Source organism: Ostrinia nubilalis, chromosome 10 (assembly GCF_963855985.1).
Source record: "Ostrinia nubilalis chromosome 10, ilOstNubi1.1, whole genome shotgun sequence".
Taxonomy (NCBI): Eukaryota; Metazoa; Arthropoda; class Insecta; order Lepidoptera; family Crambidae; genus Ostrinia; species Ostrinia nubilalis.
Window position 1 is genome coordinate 104604 of NC_087097.1, and position 17395 is coordinate 121998.

The window sequence follows — 17395 nt, forward strand, 5'->3', positions numbered from 1 at the left end:
CTCGAGTAAATAAAATAGACTAGAAAGACCCACCCAAGTCAAGCAACGCTTCGGAAGTAAATTAAATTCGGTGTCGCTAATTCGGAGTCGTGCCATCCGGTTCGTCTTGTGGAGTGTATTCGATCAAAACAATGCCATCGGGTGAATCGGACAGTCCGCAGCCTCACACGAGCACGGGCATGCGTCGCGGCCTCGCGCGCTCGCGCCCGCGCTATAAGGCCAGCTCGGCGCCCACGAGCGCCACGGCGGGCGCGGGGGCGGGCGGGGCGGGGGCGGGCGGGAAGGCGGGCAGGCCGGCGCGCGCCAGGCGCCGCGCGTCCAGCCGCACGCCGCCGTCGCCCGCGCGCGCCTCCAGGCTCAGGCGCGGGTACAGCGCGCTCTCGTCCGTCTGCACCTGACGGTCCGACGAGCTTCGTTCTGGAAAATGTGGGGAAAAAAGGATCTCAGTCGTAGTCCACGCATTTTATCATTAAAGTCAAAAAGCACGAGTCGCTCGGTCACCGCACCGGTGTCGTTGAGCGTGGAGAGGTCGGTGGAGGGCGTGAGGTCGGGCGCGCGCGGCAGCGGCGCGGCGCCCACGAGCGCGGCGCACACGGCGCCACCGGCCGCGCCGCGCCGCCCCCCTCCCGCCCCCGCCGCCCCCGCGCCCACGCCGCTCATCGAGCGCCACTTGGGCGGCATCAGGCTGGCGCGTACGTTGCGCTCCGGCCTCACTATTATTATGTACAGCTGGAACGGAAAAAACATGTTCAGTGTCGAAACTGAGAACGTAACGTAACGTTTTTGAAAACAATTTGATTTTATTTTTGATTTTTAATACCTTCGGTGAGAATAGACAGATCAGTGTGACGCTGGCGCTGAGCGAGATGGTGACGGCCATGCTGGTGACGCGCAGCGGCACGTGGCTCGCGGTGCCGAAGTACAGCGGCACGAACGCCAGCCAGATCACGCACGTCGTGTACATCGTGAACCCTGTGAGAAATGAGCGCAAAGGTTTTGTCAATATAATGCTTTGTTGTCGGTTACGATGAAAATGTTTGAAATGAAATGAAATTGCCGTGCAAGCCGTGTGGTGACGGCAGAGTAGAATACATTTGTCACCAACCCCTACTCTTCCCGCGGGTGTCGTAAGAGCCGACTTAGGGACTACACATCAAACAGAGAATGGGCAGCAGCGCTCTCTGAAAAACATCAATCTTTTAAACTGCGATCTCCAACCCGCCTGCCAAGCGTGGAGATTATGGCAAAACCCTCCACTATAGTGGAGGAGGCTCATAGTCCAGCAGTGGACTGTAAAGGGCTGTTGATGAAATGAAATAGCTTTATTGGGTACCTATGTGCTTGCTCTCGTTGAAGGCCTCCGGGATCTTGCGCGTGAGCACGGCGTACACGGTGCACACGACGATGAGCACGACGGGGTAGAAGAAGGCGATGGTGTAGGAGGCGTCCACGTACGAGTCGCACACCAGCATGTTGTCCTCGCGGCTCGGGTAGTGGTGGATGGCGCGCGCCGGCGACACGATCTGCCACACCACCACCACCACCACCTGCGGCGCGCGAAGTAACTCTTGTACATACTTATACTCATGTTAAATTGTCGCGACAACGAAGACGAGTACTGACCTGGATCGATACTAAGATTGAGCAAATGACGAGTTGAGATTTCGGCGATATTAGAGATGGTCTTCGGGCCGAATGTTTGCTGGCGTCAAATATTCTCGCTATCCTGTTGGTTTTTGTGAGCAGAGCAGCATAGACTACGGTGAAGCAAAAACCAGTTCCAAAGCTGAAATGAGTAATTAATTAAGTTTAACTTAAAAGTATTATACATACAGATTATCTAATATAGATTTCTTTCCACCCGGACAACGAAAATGTGAAGTTTTAAATGCGATTAATAATAGCAGTTTGTAGTGGCTAAGCTCATTATCATTTCCGCCCATTCCATTATAGTCGGCAACTGTAGGCGAGTTGTTGCGACTAGATAAGTCGGTTAAGCTTAAACGGATGCGAAGAGTTTGAAGTTATATTTAGAATTTAAAAATTAATTGTAGGTTGACCATTTATTTAAACAAATATTAGCATGGAAAAAAATTATCGTCGCGAGAGTCATACCGCTGCAGCGAGCACAGCACGTCGGTGGGGCGCAGCACGAGCGCGAAGGTGACGAGGTAGCACATGAGGATGCCGGCCAGCAGCACGAACGACAGCTCGCGCCCGCTCGCGCGCACCACCGGCGTGTCGCCGCGCGCCGCCCACACGCCGCCCACCAGCCTGCAACCACGAGTCGCTGTCGACAACCGCTCCGGGCGCGGGACACGATCGAGCGGCACGGATACGTTACGTGGTGAGCAGCACGCCGAGCGAGGAGAAGGCCATGGCGCCGATGGCGGCGGGCGCGTCGGGCCGCAGGTACAGCTCGGGCACGGGCGCGCAGCGCACGCGCGCCGCGTCCGGCAGCGTGCCCAGCGGGCACTCCACGCACGCCGTCTCCGACACCGGCGACCGGATCTGCAAACAAGAGTACGCTAAAGCTGGTCCAGATTAAGGCTACTGGCGAGACACCCCGACCATGCGACCATTGTACACGTGTTACCTCGTACTGCGTGCAGTTGAAGCAGTGCCAGCAGCAGCTCTCGCCCTCCACGTACTGCTTGGCCTGCCCGAGCTCGCACTCCGCGCTGCACACCGACTCGGGCGGCCGCCGCTCGTCCCACTTGAACTGGATCTCTGCATTAAGCACGATCGTTTACGAAACGAAGCACAATAATCACAATCTCAGGGCAATAAAAAGATTTTTAATCCTGAAGCATTATTTCAACTGACAGTAAAACATACCATTCATATCCAACTCCAGCTCCCCGTCGAGGTATCTGCCGACTTTCAGCCAACGGTAAACCCCTTTGGAAACTTGTTTGAAGTGAAGTATATTGTAGCGCGCCGGTCCGTCTCCGTTGTTGTCAAAATGGAATTCGTCTCCGCTTAAGCCTGAAATTATTTATCTATTGAGTCATGTGATGTTTAAAAATGTAAAATAATTTCTGTAAAAGTTGATGGAATACCTGTAAATTGTACTTGTCGAAGATATCGTAAGAGGGTAGAGCCGCTCGCAGGGCGCATCGCTTCGCAGAGTCCAGGTTTGCCACCGCAGAGGTCAGTGTGCATGTCTCTGTAACAGTATTTAAAATACAGATGCCATTAACTATTGTGAGAGTTCACGAGGTATTGATTGGTGGATCGCGGTGACCTGATGGCGTGCACGAAGGCCAGCACGGCGTCGGCCACGAACTGCAGCTGCGCCTCGAAGTGCGTGTTGTCGGGCGACAGGCGCTCGCGGCCGCTGCAGGCGCGGTAGGCCGCGTTGTAGGGCGTGCGCGCGCTGCCCGGGTAGCGGCAGCGGAACTGGTCCTCCCAGAACTCTGCGCACACAATGCCAACGTCACCACCAGCTGTAGCTTGCCGCTGAAATATCGGTTCGAAATCATATTCATGATAATCTTAATGAACCTGCTGAAATATTTCAAATGCGAGTTTATCTAGAAATTCCTCAAATTCCTGCATAATGAAGGATCAACGAAGAGTATTTCTGACTTGAATAACTGACCTGTAGTCTTTTTACAGTATTTTAGCGATTTGAAACATAAAAAAATCTGTTATCTCAAAATATTGCGAGTTGGCTGAATAAAAGTACATTTACTACAAAAAATACAGTTTTATCAAAATTCTACAATAATGGATCATATTAGTACAGTGCAAGCAATGCTAGCAGCACGTGGCGCGAGGTTTACCGACAAACCAGGGGTTCCTGGGGTTGTTCTCGACGGTGAGGTTGAGGAAGTACTCGCGGAAGCCGCGCACAGGGTTGGCCTGCGGCTGCACGCTGATGGTGCCCTCCACGGCCGCCTCGTGGCCGTCCGACACGAGCGCGCGCGCCGACCAGCCGTCCGACCCCACCCAGCCGAACGCGTCCGTGGCGCGCAGCCGCGTGGCCGCCGCCATCACGCCCGCCACCTCCTGGTCCGACCCGAACACGATCACGCCTGCAACCACCGACCGACTCCTGATTGGTAACGCCACACAACTACGCAGTTCACGCATGCAGAGGCAGGGAACGCACCGCGCGCTCGGGGCCGCGACAGCAGGCGCGCGACGATGGCGTCGTAGGCGTTGTCGTCGGCCTCGCCCGAGTCCTTCACGAGCCGCTCTTTCACCGCGATGCAGATGTTGTTCCGCGCCAGCAACGTCTCTAACTCTTCGAAAGCCTGAAATGTGCATTTTCATAAAAATCGTTATCTACGCATTATGTCACATATTTAATTTTGATCATCATCATCATTTCATCACAAGACGTCCACTGCTGAACATAGGTCTCCCCTAATGACTTCCACATCCTTGATACTTAATTAAATTTTTAACGAGTTTTCGCGAGTAACTTTACGTAACAAGTTTAGTTAATTTTAAATAAGATCAGGAGGTTAAATATTGCTGAAGTATTGTGTATTTTGAATTATTGTGTAAAAATATTATGAGCTTATGACCGCAGTCTGTGGAGGAAAACTATAATGTGGTCACGATCCTCATCAGTGAGGGACCGAGGAAGAAGAAGAAAAATACATGGAAATATTCCTAAGGGAGGGAGTTGTCTCATAGTTTAAGTAGGTACCTTGATCCCGTAGTTGGATTCTTCATAGATGATGGAGACGTATCGCCAGCCGAGCTTCTTGACGATCTCGACCATGGCGCGCACCTGGTGCAGGTCGGACGGGATGGTGCGCGTGAAGTACTCGAAGCGCGCCTTGTTGGACAGCTCCGGCGACGTCGAGAAAAACGACACCTACGACAACCACACAAAAGATAGTCCCAGTCACTGTCATAACCTTCATAACCTTCATATTGAAGGTTAAGGTTTACTCGTACTTATGTACTAAATTATCTTTTTATAACTCTTGTTGCGCGACCTATACTTCAAATTGATTTTGTATTTCCGCCAAACGTATTTTTAATCATTGATTAGGTGCCTGTTTGCTTTAGGTATTTTAAAAGGCGGCTGCTTTTATTGCCAGTATACGAATCCACTTAACCTTCTCTCTGGTTCCTGCCGACGAGGCGACTCTAGTGTTTCGTAAATAAAATTCTAATAGACTCTAGTTCCAAGACTTTCAAATAACGTTGAGAGAAGAAGCAAAAAATGTTCCTGGCAGAATATTATTACAGTGATGGGATTGGAATAGGTAATCTGGTACCAATTTGGTAGAGTTCGGCAGACTTCGGCACAAAAGAAATACAATAAGAACTTATGATTTATACCAAGTTATTTCGTTAAATTTTGGCAAATCGCTGTGCTGTCGCGTAGCCCGCATATCCGGCGTCGTGTAGAGGAGTTCCAACAAAAGGTTGCGCGCACCTGCGGGATCTTGAAGAGGCGCAGCAGGTTGGCGACCTGCACGGAGGTGACGCTGGACGCGGCGCCCACCACGCCCGAGATCACCTTGCGCACCGCCGTCGCGTTGCACGCGTACTCCGCGTCGTCGATGTTGCTTATGGAACCTGGAGAAAAGTCATATTTTTCAACTTCTACAAATTGTTTTTCGGGTAAAATTACTATTTTTTTTATCCACAACGCGGAAGCAGTTCTTTTATTTTATACAATTTGTGTCAATATTTTTTTTTTGTGTCGAAAACAAATTTACAAAGTAAAGGTATTGTAAATTTCGTTTCAGCCAAATGACGTCCACTGCTGGACAAAGGCCTCCCCCAAGGTTTTCCATAATGAACGGTCCTGCGCTGCCCGCATCCAGGCTCTTCCCGCGACCTTTAACTTTAAGTACTTTAATTATAAGTACTTTTACCATTAATAAATCGTGTAAGTAGGTACTGATAATTAATGTATAGTAACACCTCGCAATCTACAACCTGGGTTACCTTGTTTATTTAGTACCTATTAGGGCTCAGCAAATTGGCAGTTAGGACATTGTTACTTCTAACAGTGCGCTAACTACCAATTTACTGGTAGAGAGAAACAGATACCTGTATATTGCGAGAAAACGGGAAAGTTACTGAACACAGACACGCGAATAATAAAGACTAGTTAGATCTACTTTATGTTGTATTCTATGTAGGTAGTTCTTTGAATTTGTTCTTTGAAAGATAAAATATGAGGAGATCCACAGGAGAACCAAAGTAACCGACATAGCTCGCAAAACTGCTAAAATGAAGTGGCAGTAGGCGGGGCACATAGCTTGCAGAGCAGAAAAGTTCTCGAGTGGCAACCACGGGTCGGAAGACATAGTTTGCGCAGGCCCCCCACTAGGTGAACCGACGATCTAGTGACTGAGGGTCGTGGGAGGTGCCTGGATGCGGGCGGCGCAGGATCGGTTGTGGAAATCTTTGAAAGAGGCCTTTGTCCAGCAGTGGACGACATTTAGCTAAAACGAACGAAATCTATATTTATAAAAGCGAAAGGTCACTGATTGACTGATTGACTCACTCACTCATCACGTAATCTCAGAAACTACAAGTGCTAGGAGTCTCAAATTTTCAATGGGGGTTCCTTTTAGAACGTAGGTGCTCACTAAGAACATATTATACGAAACTCCACCCCTAAGAGTGTAAAACGGGATCCACGCGTACGGAGTCGCGGGCGGCCGCTAGTACAGACTGGCCCTGACCTTTGATGAAGTCGAGCGCCATCTCGAGGCCGTAGGTGTCGTTGTCGCAGTCGTCGAGCACGTGCGCGCCCAGCGCCACGCCGGGCGGCCCCAGGCGCGCGCGCGCCGCCTCGTCCAGCGCGAACAGCATGGCCTCGAGCGCCTGCACGCCGCCCTGCGCCATCACCGGCCCGCACGTCGCGCCCTCCGACCGGCTGTGCACCTGACCATATGCAAGTACATCACTAGACTAAGAGCTAGTGAACGCCAGACCTACCTCATTTTATAAAACCTTAAAATTTTGTCAGCATATGCTCCCAACTCAATACCTATAGGTAAAAATGTTGATGCATTATGAAATTTGGGTCATCGTGGCTGGTGCAGCTAACCTCAAAAGATTGTCTGGCAAGCAGTAGGAACTGTCAACTTTTATAAAATGACGTAGGTCTGGCGTTCACTAGCTCTTAGTCTATACCCATTGAATAAACCACGGATACTCTCGGCGCACTTAAGGGACTCTTATCTAGGTTTAAATAAGACGTTCTTGCAACTCACGAAGGCGTGCGTACGTGTACATGCACATTACGATAGTGTAATGTCTCTCAAAACTTTTGAAAACGAACAGCAGCGAGCCACCACACATGTAAAGCCCACTCGCCTTCGTGAATTGCAACAACTATACCAGCCACAATACTTGCCCAAAATTACACATTTTTCAATCGATTCAAATCCTACTAAATTATTAAAAGTAAAAGTTTATAAGAATGGATGTATGGATGTTTGTTACTCTTTCCACAGCTCTTCCATTTAAAAACTACTCGCCTGATGTTGGTGAAACTGACAGTGTTATTGTTTATGCATCAGAATTACACAATAAATAGGTAGGCTATAATTAACGACCTGTGACAAACTGAATTTGACGCGGACAAAAACTTATTTATAAAGGACTGTAAGTCCGTAATGAATTTAAAGTAAGTAATAGTTCTTTACGGGATCGATTTCTTATCTATTATTTATTTCCTGCTCCATTTCATTATATAACATTTAATGTACCACATTCTGCAAATAAATAATTTGAATTTGAATTCTAGATAAGCAGTATTTTTTATTCCGTTATGTCCACATTAATTTATTATCATATTTAAAAAAAAATCTTTTTCAGACGGGCGAAGGAAACTACCTAACTACACATTATCAAAAGCTATTTGTAACGTTACTAACATTGTCATAATACTCAAAACTCCTCAATTCAAAAGCATACCTGCATTCTGTGATTGGTAGATTTTAAGTATTTGACACATTCACAATCTTGAACTCTTTTCCTACAGCAGCGTCGTCTCGCTGAACACGACTCAAAACAATTGCGAGATTGTGTAAGGTTTCGTTGGCAATCAAAACAAAAGAAAAAAAGTTGGAAGACGGGCTGATGCCCCGCAATGGGCGCCGGAAAGTTTCAACGGGCGCGCGGGCGGCCGAGCTTCCACGAGTCCTCGTACGTTACAGGTGTGATTTGGAGAATGTACTAGTACCTACTTGAGTACCTAAATATTTACAGATTTTTTGTTTAACCAAAATAATTGATGGATAAATCATAAAATTAGATATGACTATGTATTTATTTTAAAAGAAAATCGTTGAAATCCGCCTCAGGACTTTAATACCTACACATTTTTGACATGACCAATGACCATTTACATATTAAAGATCCTCTTCAAATTGCTGAAATGTTTAACAATCACTTTATCAATGTATCCAACTCTCCCCTGACACATGGCAGATATGACCATAAGTTAGTTGACAATTTAAATACTAGTATATTTCTGAAACCATGCACGGAATGTGAAGTCCTAAATATTATTAAATCTTTGAATAGCACAAAATCAGTAGGAATAGATCACCTCTCCACGCCCATACTTAAAGCGTGTGCCAAATATCTAGCGCCAATACTAGTGCATCTGATAAATTTATCATTTGAGCAAGGTTTATTTCCAGAGTCACTTAAACACTCCATTGTCAAACCATTGTTTAAAAAGAATGACAAACGGGATGTAAATAACTATCGGCCTATAACTCTTGTTCCTATTCTTTCAAAATTTTTTGAAAAGGCTATGAAAGTTAGGATCACAAACTTTCTGGATAAACATAATATCATAGCCAAGGAGCAGAATGGGTTTCAGAAACATAAATCTACAACTCTCGCAGGATACAGACTGATGTGTAGCGTTACCAATTTTATAGATAGCAAAGTGCCAGTTACATCTATATTCTTTGACCTTAGCAAGGCATTCGATCGAGTTGACCACAAAATCCTCCTCGTCAAATGCGAAAAATATGGCATTAGAGGACCTGCGCTCAACTGGATCAGGAGTTACCTTGCAGACAGAACGCAGTGCGTACAGGTCACAAAAATTAATCAGAGTAACGAGGCGATTGACTATAGGTCATCCTTTCAACAAAATAAATTGGGCATTCCTCAGGGAAGCGTCCTGGGACCCTTGTTGTTTCTTTTATATGTAAACGACTTACCGAAGGCTACCCGTTTTGAAACTATCTTGTTTGCAGATGATATTTCACTTGTTATACCAAATAATGAGAAAGGGGTGATCTACGAAGCTTCGATTAATAAATCAATAGTTAATGTAGATAACTGGTTAAGACAGAATAATCTCTTAATTAACGCCTCAAAAACTAAATACATTCAGTTTCATAACGTCAAAAGTAAAAGCATAAACTTAAACTTAAAATGCCGAGAACAAATTATAGATGAAGTCCATGAGACGAAATTTCTGGGTATAACACTGGATCGCCATTGCAATTGGAAAAGTCATGTTCAGGGTATATGTAAGAAGTTAAGCTGTTTCGTATTTGCTCTGTATCGTCTAAGAAATACAACAAATGAAAAGACTGCCATCATGGCATACCATGGTTATGTATCATCAGTGTTGAGATATGGAATAATTTTGTGGGGAAACTCAACAGATGTGCAAAAGGTGTTTGTTGCTCAAAAAAAATGTGTGCGAGCCATAAGTGGCATTGGGCCACGTGAAAGCTGCAGGCCTATGTTTAAGAAATACAACTTACTTACAGTGACAGCCATGTATATCTTTGAAATAGGAACTTTCATAAGGCATAACATGTCATTCTTTAAAACAGAAACTCATATACAGAGGCTACGACCAAGAGACCCGCACAAACTGATGTTGCCACAACATAATAGTACTCTCCATAATAACAACTGTTATATAATGCCCATTCGCGTATATATAATAGAATCCCCTTAGAAATTAGACAATTACCTACTACTTTGTTTTTACGTAAATTAAAACGCTGGCTTGTTGGAGAGTGCTTTTATGACATGAAAGAATATTTTGACTTAAATAAACAATGTAAATGAATGTGTACCTGACAAGCATGTAATATTATTATGATTTTATTAATGGACATCTTTTTAATTTTAATTTATTTAATGTGACATTTTTGTTAAGTTTTTGCATGCCGACATTCGGTAGAGCACGCATGCACTTACAAACTGCTTTATGTATAATTTGAACAAATATGTACCGTGTCTCTTACGCAAATAAATGATTTCTATTCTATTCTATTCTATTCTATAAAATGCAGAGGAATCCAAATTTAGAGGAGTCCTACACAATTTAATTGATGGGTCTACCTACATACATAAACATAGTCATGATGTCGATCCATCTGTTACCCAGCTGGGGACTATTTGCATGAAAATTTGCAAGAATATCGTGTACGGGAGACTCAATTATATTTTTATAGTGAAGGGTAAACGTGTCATCGGATGGGGAGGGTTGGGCCGATAAACATTTGCAACACCAGGCCGCCTCATGTTATGGTATTAAATGCTAGGTTATGTATATCACAAACATATTTTTCTTTTTATTTGTTTTCTAAACTACTGTTCTTTAACAGAAGAAAAAATATAGTACCTACCTACCTGGGTATCTTTTAGGCATTAGTGTTTCTGATATTCTATTAGTAAGGAGCTGATTGTGTTTGCTTCCTATACGATTTTGACAATAGTTATGTAGAATCTAAGCTTTATACAGCTTTATTCTAAATAAATGATTATAATGAAAATGTAGAGAGATCTAAATAATGTGCTTTGAAATTATAACGCCCGAAGCAGAAACCTGAAAAAGTTTGAATTTTGTCAATTTTTACGACATTAATGTTTAGCAGTTTGTTTGAGGTTGTTTACTGTAAGATATGCGGGATATGCCGCATATGTTACAGTAAACAACGCCTAAGATATGTTTTTTATTTCACACGAAAGCAACGCATGTCCTACCTACACTATAAAGTCAAGCTCGGTTGACTGGTGGCCGCGCTCGCGCCCGCCCGCGCTGACTGAGCGCGATTGTCGGCTTGATTTACGCCGCCGCGCCTCGTGTAGCGTGTGTAAAGAATACCACCTATTGTTACTTGTACGGGCGCCCCATAAATTTCTCCCAGCGAATATCAATTTTGGTTTATGCTTCGTTTGTAAAGAGAACTTGGTTGAATTGATGTATGCGGTCATGTCAATAACCGACGAAGAAAAATTGTGTGAATAACCATCGAATAGATGACGTATATGAGTAACCTAATACGGGTGGGTAGGTACTTGCCTGATTGACAAATACTGTTGAAAATACTCTCCTGTTTATTTGCGTACGCGATGTAGATCTTGTGAGTGTGAGCTACTTATATCTTTTTTTGTATCACTCTACCTATACGTTTAACTTTAATAATGCGTGCTGTTGCGACTTGCAATAGGGCATAGCGATTTATAACCAACCACTATAGATTCTTAAAATTCGTATTTATTTTATAGTAAATTCAGAATATTATAATCAATTGCGATCACGCACTGGTTATGATCCTAATCCGAGAAATGTGGAATCTTCATATCGACCGTCCTTGAGTTAGAGTATTTGTGTGTATACGGGACCACTTTGGCGGTATAATGAGTGGGTGGGCAAAGGGAATACTGATATTCAGTTTAAAATTATTTAGTAATGTAAAAATCACATACGAGGAATATTAAACCATAGAACCAGCTACGGAACGCAAACCTTATTTGATAACGATGATGACTCAATAAAGTTGATTCACAACGACATCAAAAGTTAAACAGTGTGCTTACCATGAGTTTACGTTAGGTGTGCTCGCTAGCGAGTATGTCAAAAAAATCTATGAAAATTTTATTTCTTGAAAGTAACCGCTAGAGGCGCTGCACAATATGTCATACTGTACCTACTTAAAATGTAATTTTGTTACGCAGTCGCTAGCGAGCACACCTAACGTAAACTCATGGTAAGCACACAGTTTTGATAAAGTGCACCACATATGAAAATAGGTGAAACTAGACCTATTTTTATCGACGAAAAAAAGGTAAAAAATATGATGACACAGTCATTACTTGATGATGTTATTAAAATATATTAACAGTCTTGATTTTACTGTATTGTGCTTTTAACTATTTAACTGTGTAAATAAGTAAGCCGTAAGTACCTAAGAATACGACAGTTCATGTTATTAGATACAAATATACGGATGTACACAGACTATTAAATGGAAAGTGAAATGAAGACGTACCATCATGAGTCCCCCCAGCACGATGTCCCCCTCGACGACGGCGGCGTGCTTGACCGGCCACGCGGTCTCGTTGTCCGCCTTCTTCTTGACGGCCACGCGCGCCTCGCGCCGGCTGGCCAGCGGCGCGGCGGCCTTGGGCTTGCGAGGCGCCTTCGTCTTACTTTTAGACCGGGGCTTGCTCGGCTTGCTTGTGCTTAGGGCGGGCTTTTGTGTCGACGACGAGACCTGAACTATGTTCGAAGCTTTGACTTCAGTCGCCGTGTCTAAAGTGGCTGCCGTGATTTTAGTTGCAGGCGCAGTCGAAGCCGGAGGCTTTGATGTGGGACTTTCTGTACTATGTGTTATAGTAAGCTCAATCGGAGGCAAAGCGGCCGTCGCCACAGCCGTAGGCTCATATCCAAAAAGTTTGTCACTCGACTGAAGAGGAGCTGCACTCGGTGCCGATGGGCCTTCCTGTTTACTTTTTAATTTATTTTTTTTGAACAATTTGGACATGTCAAAGGGTGATATCAACGAGTGAGCAGCTCTCTTGAATCGGCCATATTTCTTGGTCACGTAGTTTTCGAATATGATAAGGTCGTCGGAGCCATCGAGCAATTTCAAATGATCGCTCAGAGTGAGTGACGAGTTCAGCAGAAAATGTTCATGTTCATCCAAAATAACAATTCGGTGGAGAATTCTGGTGAATCTGTCGGGCTGAGCCGGGTCTGGCGCGAGCCACCGCACGTCTGTGTGCAGCAGGCGGCCGGCGGCGGGCGTGCGGTTGCGCGCGGGCTCGAGCGCCAGCACGCGGCGCGCGTCGTGCGCGGGCTGCAGCAGCGCCAGCAGCGCCGTCAGCGCCACAGCTCGCGCCATACTTTACAAACGCTCGTATCGCATCGTGATGGAAGAACACATTATTTCTTCGTCATAATTAACTGATAACTTATATCGAATACAGTCATTACTTTACAACGTTGGCATTATTTTAACACTACGCACTGCATTTAAGTAACATTGAAGTAGTTTAAAAAATGTTGGCACATTATTTGATACTTGAAAACTACTATTTAGTAACGTGAATATTCTTTCTCATTGATTTCGTTTGACCGAAACTTGTCCACTGTACACATGGTAGGAGGTGTGGAGCGACCGGTGAGCGCTGCTCGTAAGTCGCGTAAAGTTTGTCGCGTGCGGAGCGGCGGCGCGCGCGGGCCCGGCGTGGGAGCGCGGCGGAGTGCCGCACGGCGGACGGCGGGCGGCGGCGGCGGCGGCGGGCGGCGCGCGGTGTGGAACGGTCGCTGCTCGCACTCGCCTCGCGGCCTGCGTGGGGAGCCATTGTCTTCTGAATATTTTTTGGATTACTGAAATTAAGACTATACAGAAAGTTCATGTACTCGTACAGGACATGCATTATAAATTATTTATTTACTTATCTAAGCTCTACTGCAGCATCGATATAATTGACTCTTTTTTAAATAAAATGGTTTTAACTACCTACTGTTTCCTTGTCGCGAAGTTATTGCTTCACTTCATGTCTAACTTGTTTAGTACTCGTATTAACAAATATCACTGAAACATGCGAGTTTAGTTCCTGGGCTCGACTTTGGCTCGAGCAGCAATTTCGTCTCGACTGTTCCCAATATGCAACTTAATTCAAGATTCTTATCGTCTGTTTTGAACACTTTAAGTTTTGAAGTTCTAGAATAAAAATTGACGACTTGGTAAGATAGACGGTGAATGATGGTAAACAAAATACTTATTATGCACATTTTATCGACTTGCTGAACCGATTGCTTATCTCAGAATCAGCCTAAAAATTCTACGGCGCATTAGAAAACTGTAAAATTGTGTTTAATTAACTAATGTAAATCTGTTGTCAGTCGTTGCGATTGGTAACGGCAACGGAACATTCATATATTAATATAAAATTAAAAAGGAATTACTTAAATGAGTTCTTTAAACTAAAACGTACCAAGTTTATGGTTTCTTTAAACATTACAAAAAGAAGATAAAAAATCTTACTTATTCTATGTACGGACTTCTTTTTTTATTCACAACGAGGAAGCTCTTATTTTAATGTAATGTACTTATATGAGAGAAGGTATCTTTGGTTCCCACACTAGGCGAGCCTGTCTCGTGGACCAAAACTGGTGTTTGCCAAAAATGGAAAGATCTGTATGCGCATTAGTACTATAAATCAATGTTATAATGGGTGGGTGATTGATGCTTGTGTGAGTTAATAGTAGGTCGAGTGTACATTGATTACTTCGCTCATAATAAGTAATACCTAAGCCGTATATAGAATTTTAGTATAAAGATAAGCCGCTATTGCTGCTTGATGCTTTATTAAACTAATATAACAATTATAGCTAAATGAGCTAAGCACTAGTGAGCGTCATATGGCGAGATTTGTCTCAAATTACCAACCAATACGCGCGCTGCGAGTGATGTAGAGCGCCAATTAAGCGTTATTTAGTGCGCAACGATATTTGTGGCCGTATTGGCTCGGCTCAGTGAATAAAGATTAGACTTTTCTCTCGGTCTCTTGAGTTAAGATAAGTATTTGCTGGTGAAAATAATTTTAATATTATGCTTTTCTAAGCACAATCTCTGATTGTATAAAATAGCTATTTCAAAGTTGATGTTACATCACTCATTCATCATGCATTCTTGGATGAAGCAGAACATGAGCACATTTTAACATGTAACACCGATATTTAATTATGTATACCTACCATGTTATAAGCAAATAAATAAATTATCTTATATTATCTTATCCCAAATAAACTTTTGCTGCACTTACTCTTGAGTAAGAACGTACTTGTAGAAGACGTGATAGAAGTTAAACTGGCAGTCAGATACCGCGATAAGAAATATAAATAAATCCGAGAGTAGTCTGAATTCTCTGGAATGATAAATTATATTCGTACGAGTACGAATATTATAAACTAGGTCGTCCTAGGACAAATTATTATATTTGTGAAGGGGTCTGTCCAAACACGAATTATTTTACTTACTTAATTTTACAATCCTAAAAAAGATGAATCCTAAATACAACTTTGGAAGTGGATCAAGTCGGCTAGTAGGTATGATCTTCTCTTAATATATGACGATATTCTAACAGATATTGTTTTACATACGCCAGAAATAAGGCGACTTCTACTAGTATGCACATTTTTTTTAATGGGGCAAACGAACAGACAGATCACCTGATGGTAAGTGATTACCGTCGGCCATAGACACGCGTAGTCCTGGGGGCGTTACAGGTGCGTTGCCGGCCTTTAAGGTGTAAATAAGCTCTCTTCTTGAAAGCTTGTAGGTCGACATTTGGTAGTAGCATTCAATTTAGCACAATTGAAACATCTGTGCACGTATTTTCTCGCCAATGGTTTCGCCTTGATAATCCAAAATGTGGAGCTGTATCAGCTTACAGAATATTCGTATACATCATCAGAATAATTGAATCGCTTCATGTAAACCACGCTTATCACACATAATAGTTAGCGAAATGGCGTAATGGCGTGTGATGATAAAGTAATTATTAGTCCAGCGGCCCGTGCCCGCCGTTATACCACAGTCGTGCGCATTCCAACGAATCTGTAACCACATTAAATCAATTTAACGGCGGCTTCCTGCGCTTGAGCTTCAGATACCGACGTCGGAGTCAATGCTGATGTACGGTAATGCGTCAAGTGAACCTTCGAATGAGAACGGCAAAAATGTTCGTGTATTTTTCTGAAACTCGGGTACAATGAACTTTCTTACTATAAATCCTAGATAACGAGCAATACTATCAGCAAAACCGACTCTACATAACCATTTGCAATAGTTGAACCATATTACTGAAAGAATAAGCAATATAGGTACGTCATGTTTGCCGTTGATTGCGGCGCGGCGCGGCGCGGCGTCATGCGGCGTCCGCACAGAGCCGCGCACGAGCGAGCCGAGATCAACCAGTAATTAGTTTTCAATCAGCGCCGCTCGCTGTTGTTGGTCATTAGGGGAAACAAATAGGGACCTGTTCGCATCACAATGAAGAGTGATGCTTCAAATGAGCCATCGACCTGAAAGTAGGTAATTGTGGGTGATCCAGTTACAAGGATCTAATTAATGAACGTAGCTGTTATAAAATTCTCGTCTCACACTTCTCAAGGCCGCCATTAAGTCGGCTGAGTAAACCACATTTTGATTAATAGGCGCTTCCTGGCTAGCTATTAATATTGTAATAGGTAACATTTCATAGTGTTTTGGGTGAAATAGTAGTAGCTAATTGTAGGTGGGATGTACGGATATTTGATTACGCTCGATGTACTAATATATCGTAAAGAATTATATTAATCGGAACTAAAACATTGGTCTTTAAAATTTCATCGATACGATAAGATCTGGTTTCAGATAGTTTCTGATTTGTAACGCTAAATATACATAATAATATTATCATCATCATCATCAACTCAGCCATAGGACGTCCACTGCTGGACATAGGCCTCCCCCAATGCTTTCCATGTTACCCGGTTGGTAGCGGCCTGCGTCCAGCGCTTTCCTGCTACCTTTATGATGAAATATACATAATCTTATGTAAAACAAGTGCGAGTCGGACTCGCGCACCGAGGGTTCCGTACCATTGATTTATGAAATTAAAATTTTTTTTTTTTATTTAAGTTATTAGTATGAAAGATTACGCGGTAATAAGCGGTTTACGATTTACGAGGTATTAAAAAAAAACTACTTACTAGATCTCGTTCAAAACAATTTTCGTTGGTAGTTTTTATAGTAATGTACATCATATGTTTTTTTTAGATTTTTAATTTTCTTATTTTAGAAGTTAGAGGGAGGGACCAACTTTTTTCCACTTTGGAAGCGTCTGTAACGCAAACTATTTGGTTTAGAAAAAAAATGTTTTAGAAACCTCGATATAATTTTTGAAGACCTATCCATAGATACCCCACACGTATGTGTTTGATGAAAAAAAATTTTTGAGTTTCAGTTCTAAGTATGGGGAGCCCCCAATATTTATTATTATTTTTTTATTTTTGCATCAAAATCTTAATGCGGTTCACCGAATACATCTACCTACCAAGTTTCAGCAGTATAGCTCTTATAGTTTCGGAAAAAAATGGCTGTGACATACGGACGGACACACAGACAGACATGACGAATCT

The 17395-nt window shown here is 43.6% G+C and overlaps 1 protein-coding gene across 1 annotated transcript; it reads right to left on the reverse strand.

Annotated features, from left to right (window-relative positions):
• Nucleotides 1–211: 211 nt before the first annotated feature.
• Nucleotides 212–13106, reverse strand: LOC135075387 (metabotropic glutamate receptor 2-like). Its single transcript, XM_063969831.1, has 17 exons — nt 12252–13106; nt 6669–6870; nt 5405–5547; nt 4664–4834; nt 4118–4262; nt 3789–4040; nt 3248–3419; nt 3063–3169; nt 2839–2988; nt 2597–2730; nt 2345–2511; nt 2116–2274; nt 1624–1786; nt 1334–1547; nt 821–972; nt 507–729; nt 212–417 (listed from the first exon to the last, which is right to left on the reverse strand). Exons 1-17 carry the CDS (start codon nt 13104–13106, stop codon nt 212–214), a joined length of 3615 nt encoding a protein of 1204 aa, XP_063825901.1.
• Between the last annotated feature and the right edge of the window lie 4289 nt (nt 13107–17395).

Bases quoted from the DNA above. Each gene is read 5' to 3' on its own strand.
- LOC135075387 (XM_063969831.1), bottom strand. From the start codon at position 13,106: ATGGCGCGAGCTGTGGCGCTGACGGCGCTGCTGGCGCTGCTGCAGCCC. The intron at 2,989-3,062 runs GTATTCCATCAA...AAATAATTTCAG, and splicing joins TCGACAAGTACAATTTACAG to GCTTAAGCGGAGACGAATTC. The intron at 973-1,333 runs GTACCCAATAAA...CATTTCTCACAG, and splicing joins CAACGAGAGCAAGCACATAG to GGTTCACGATGTACACGACG.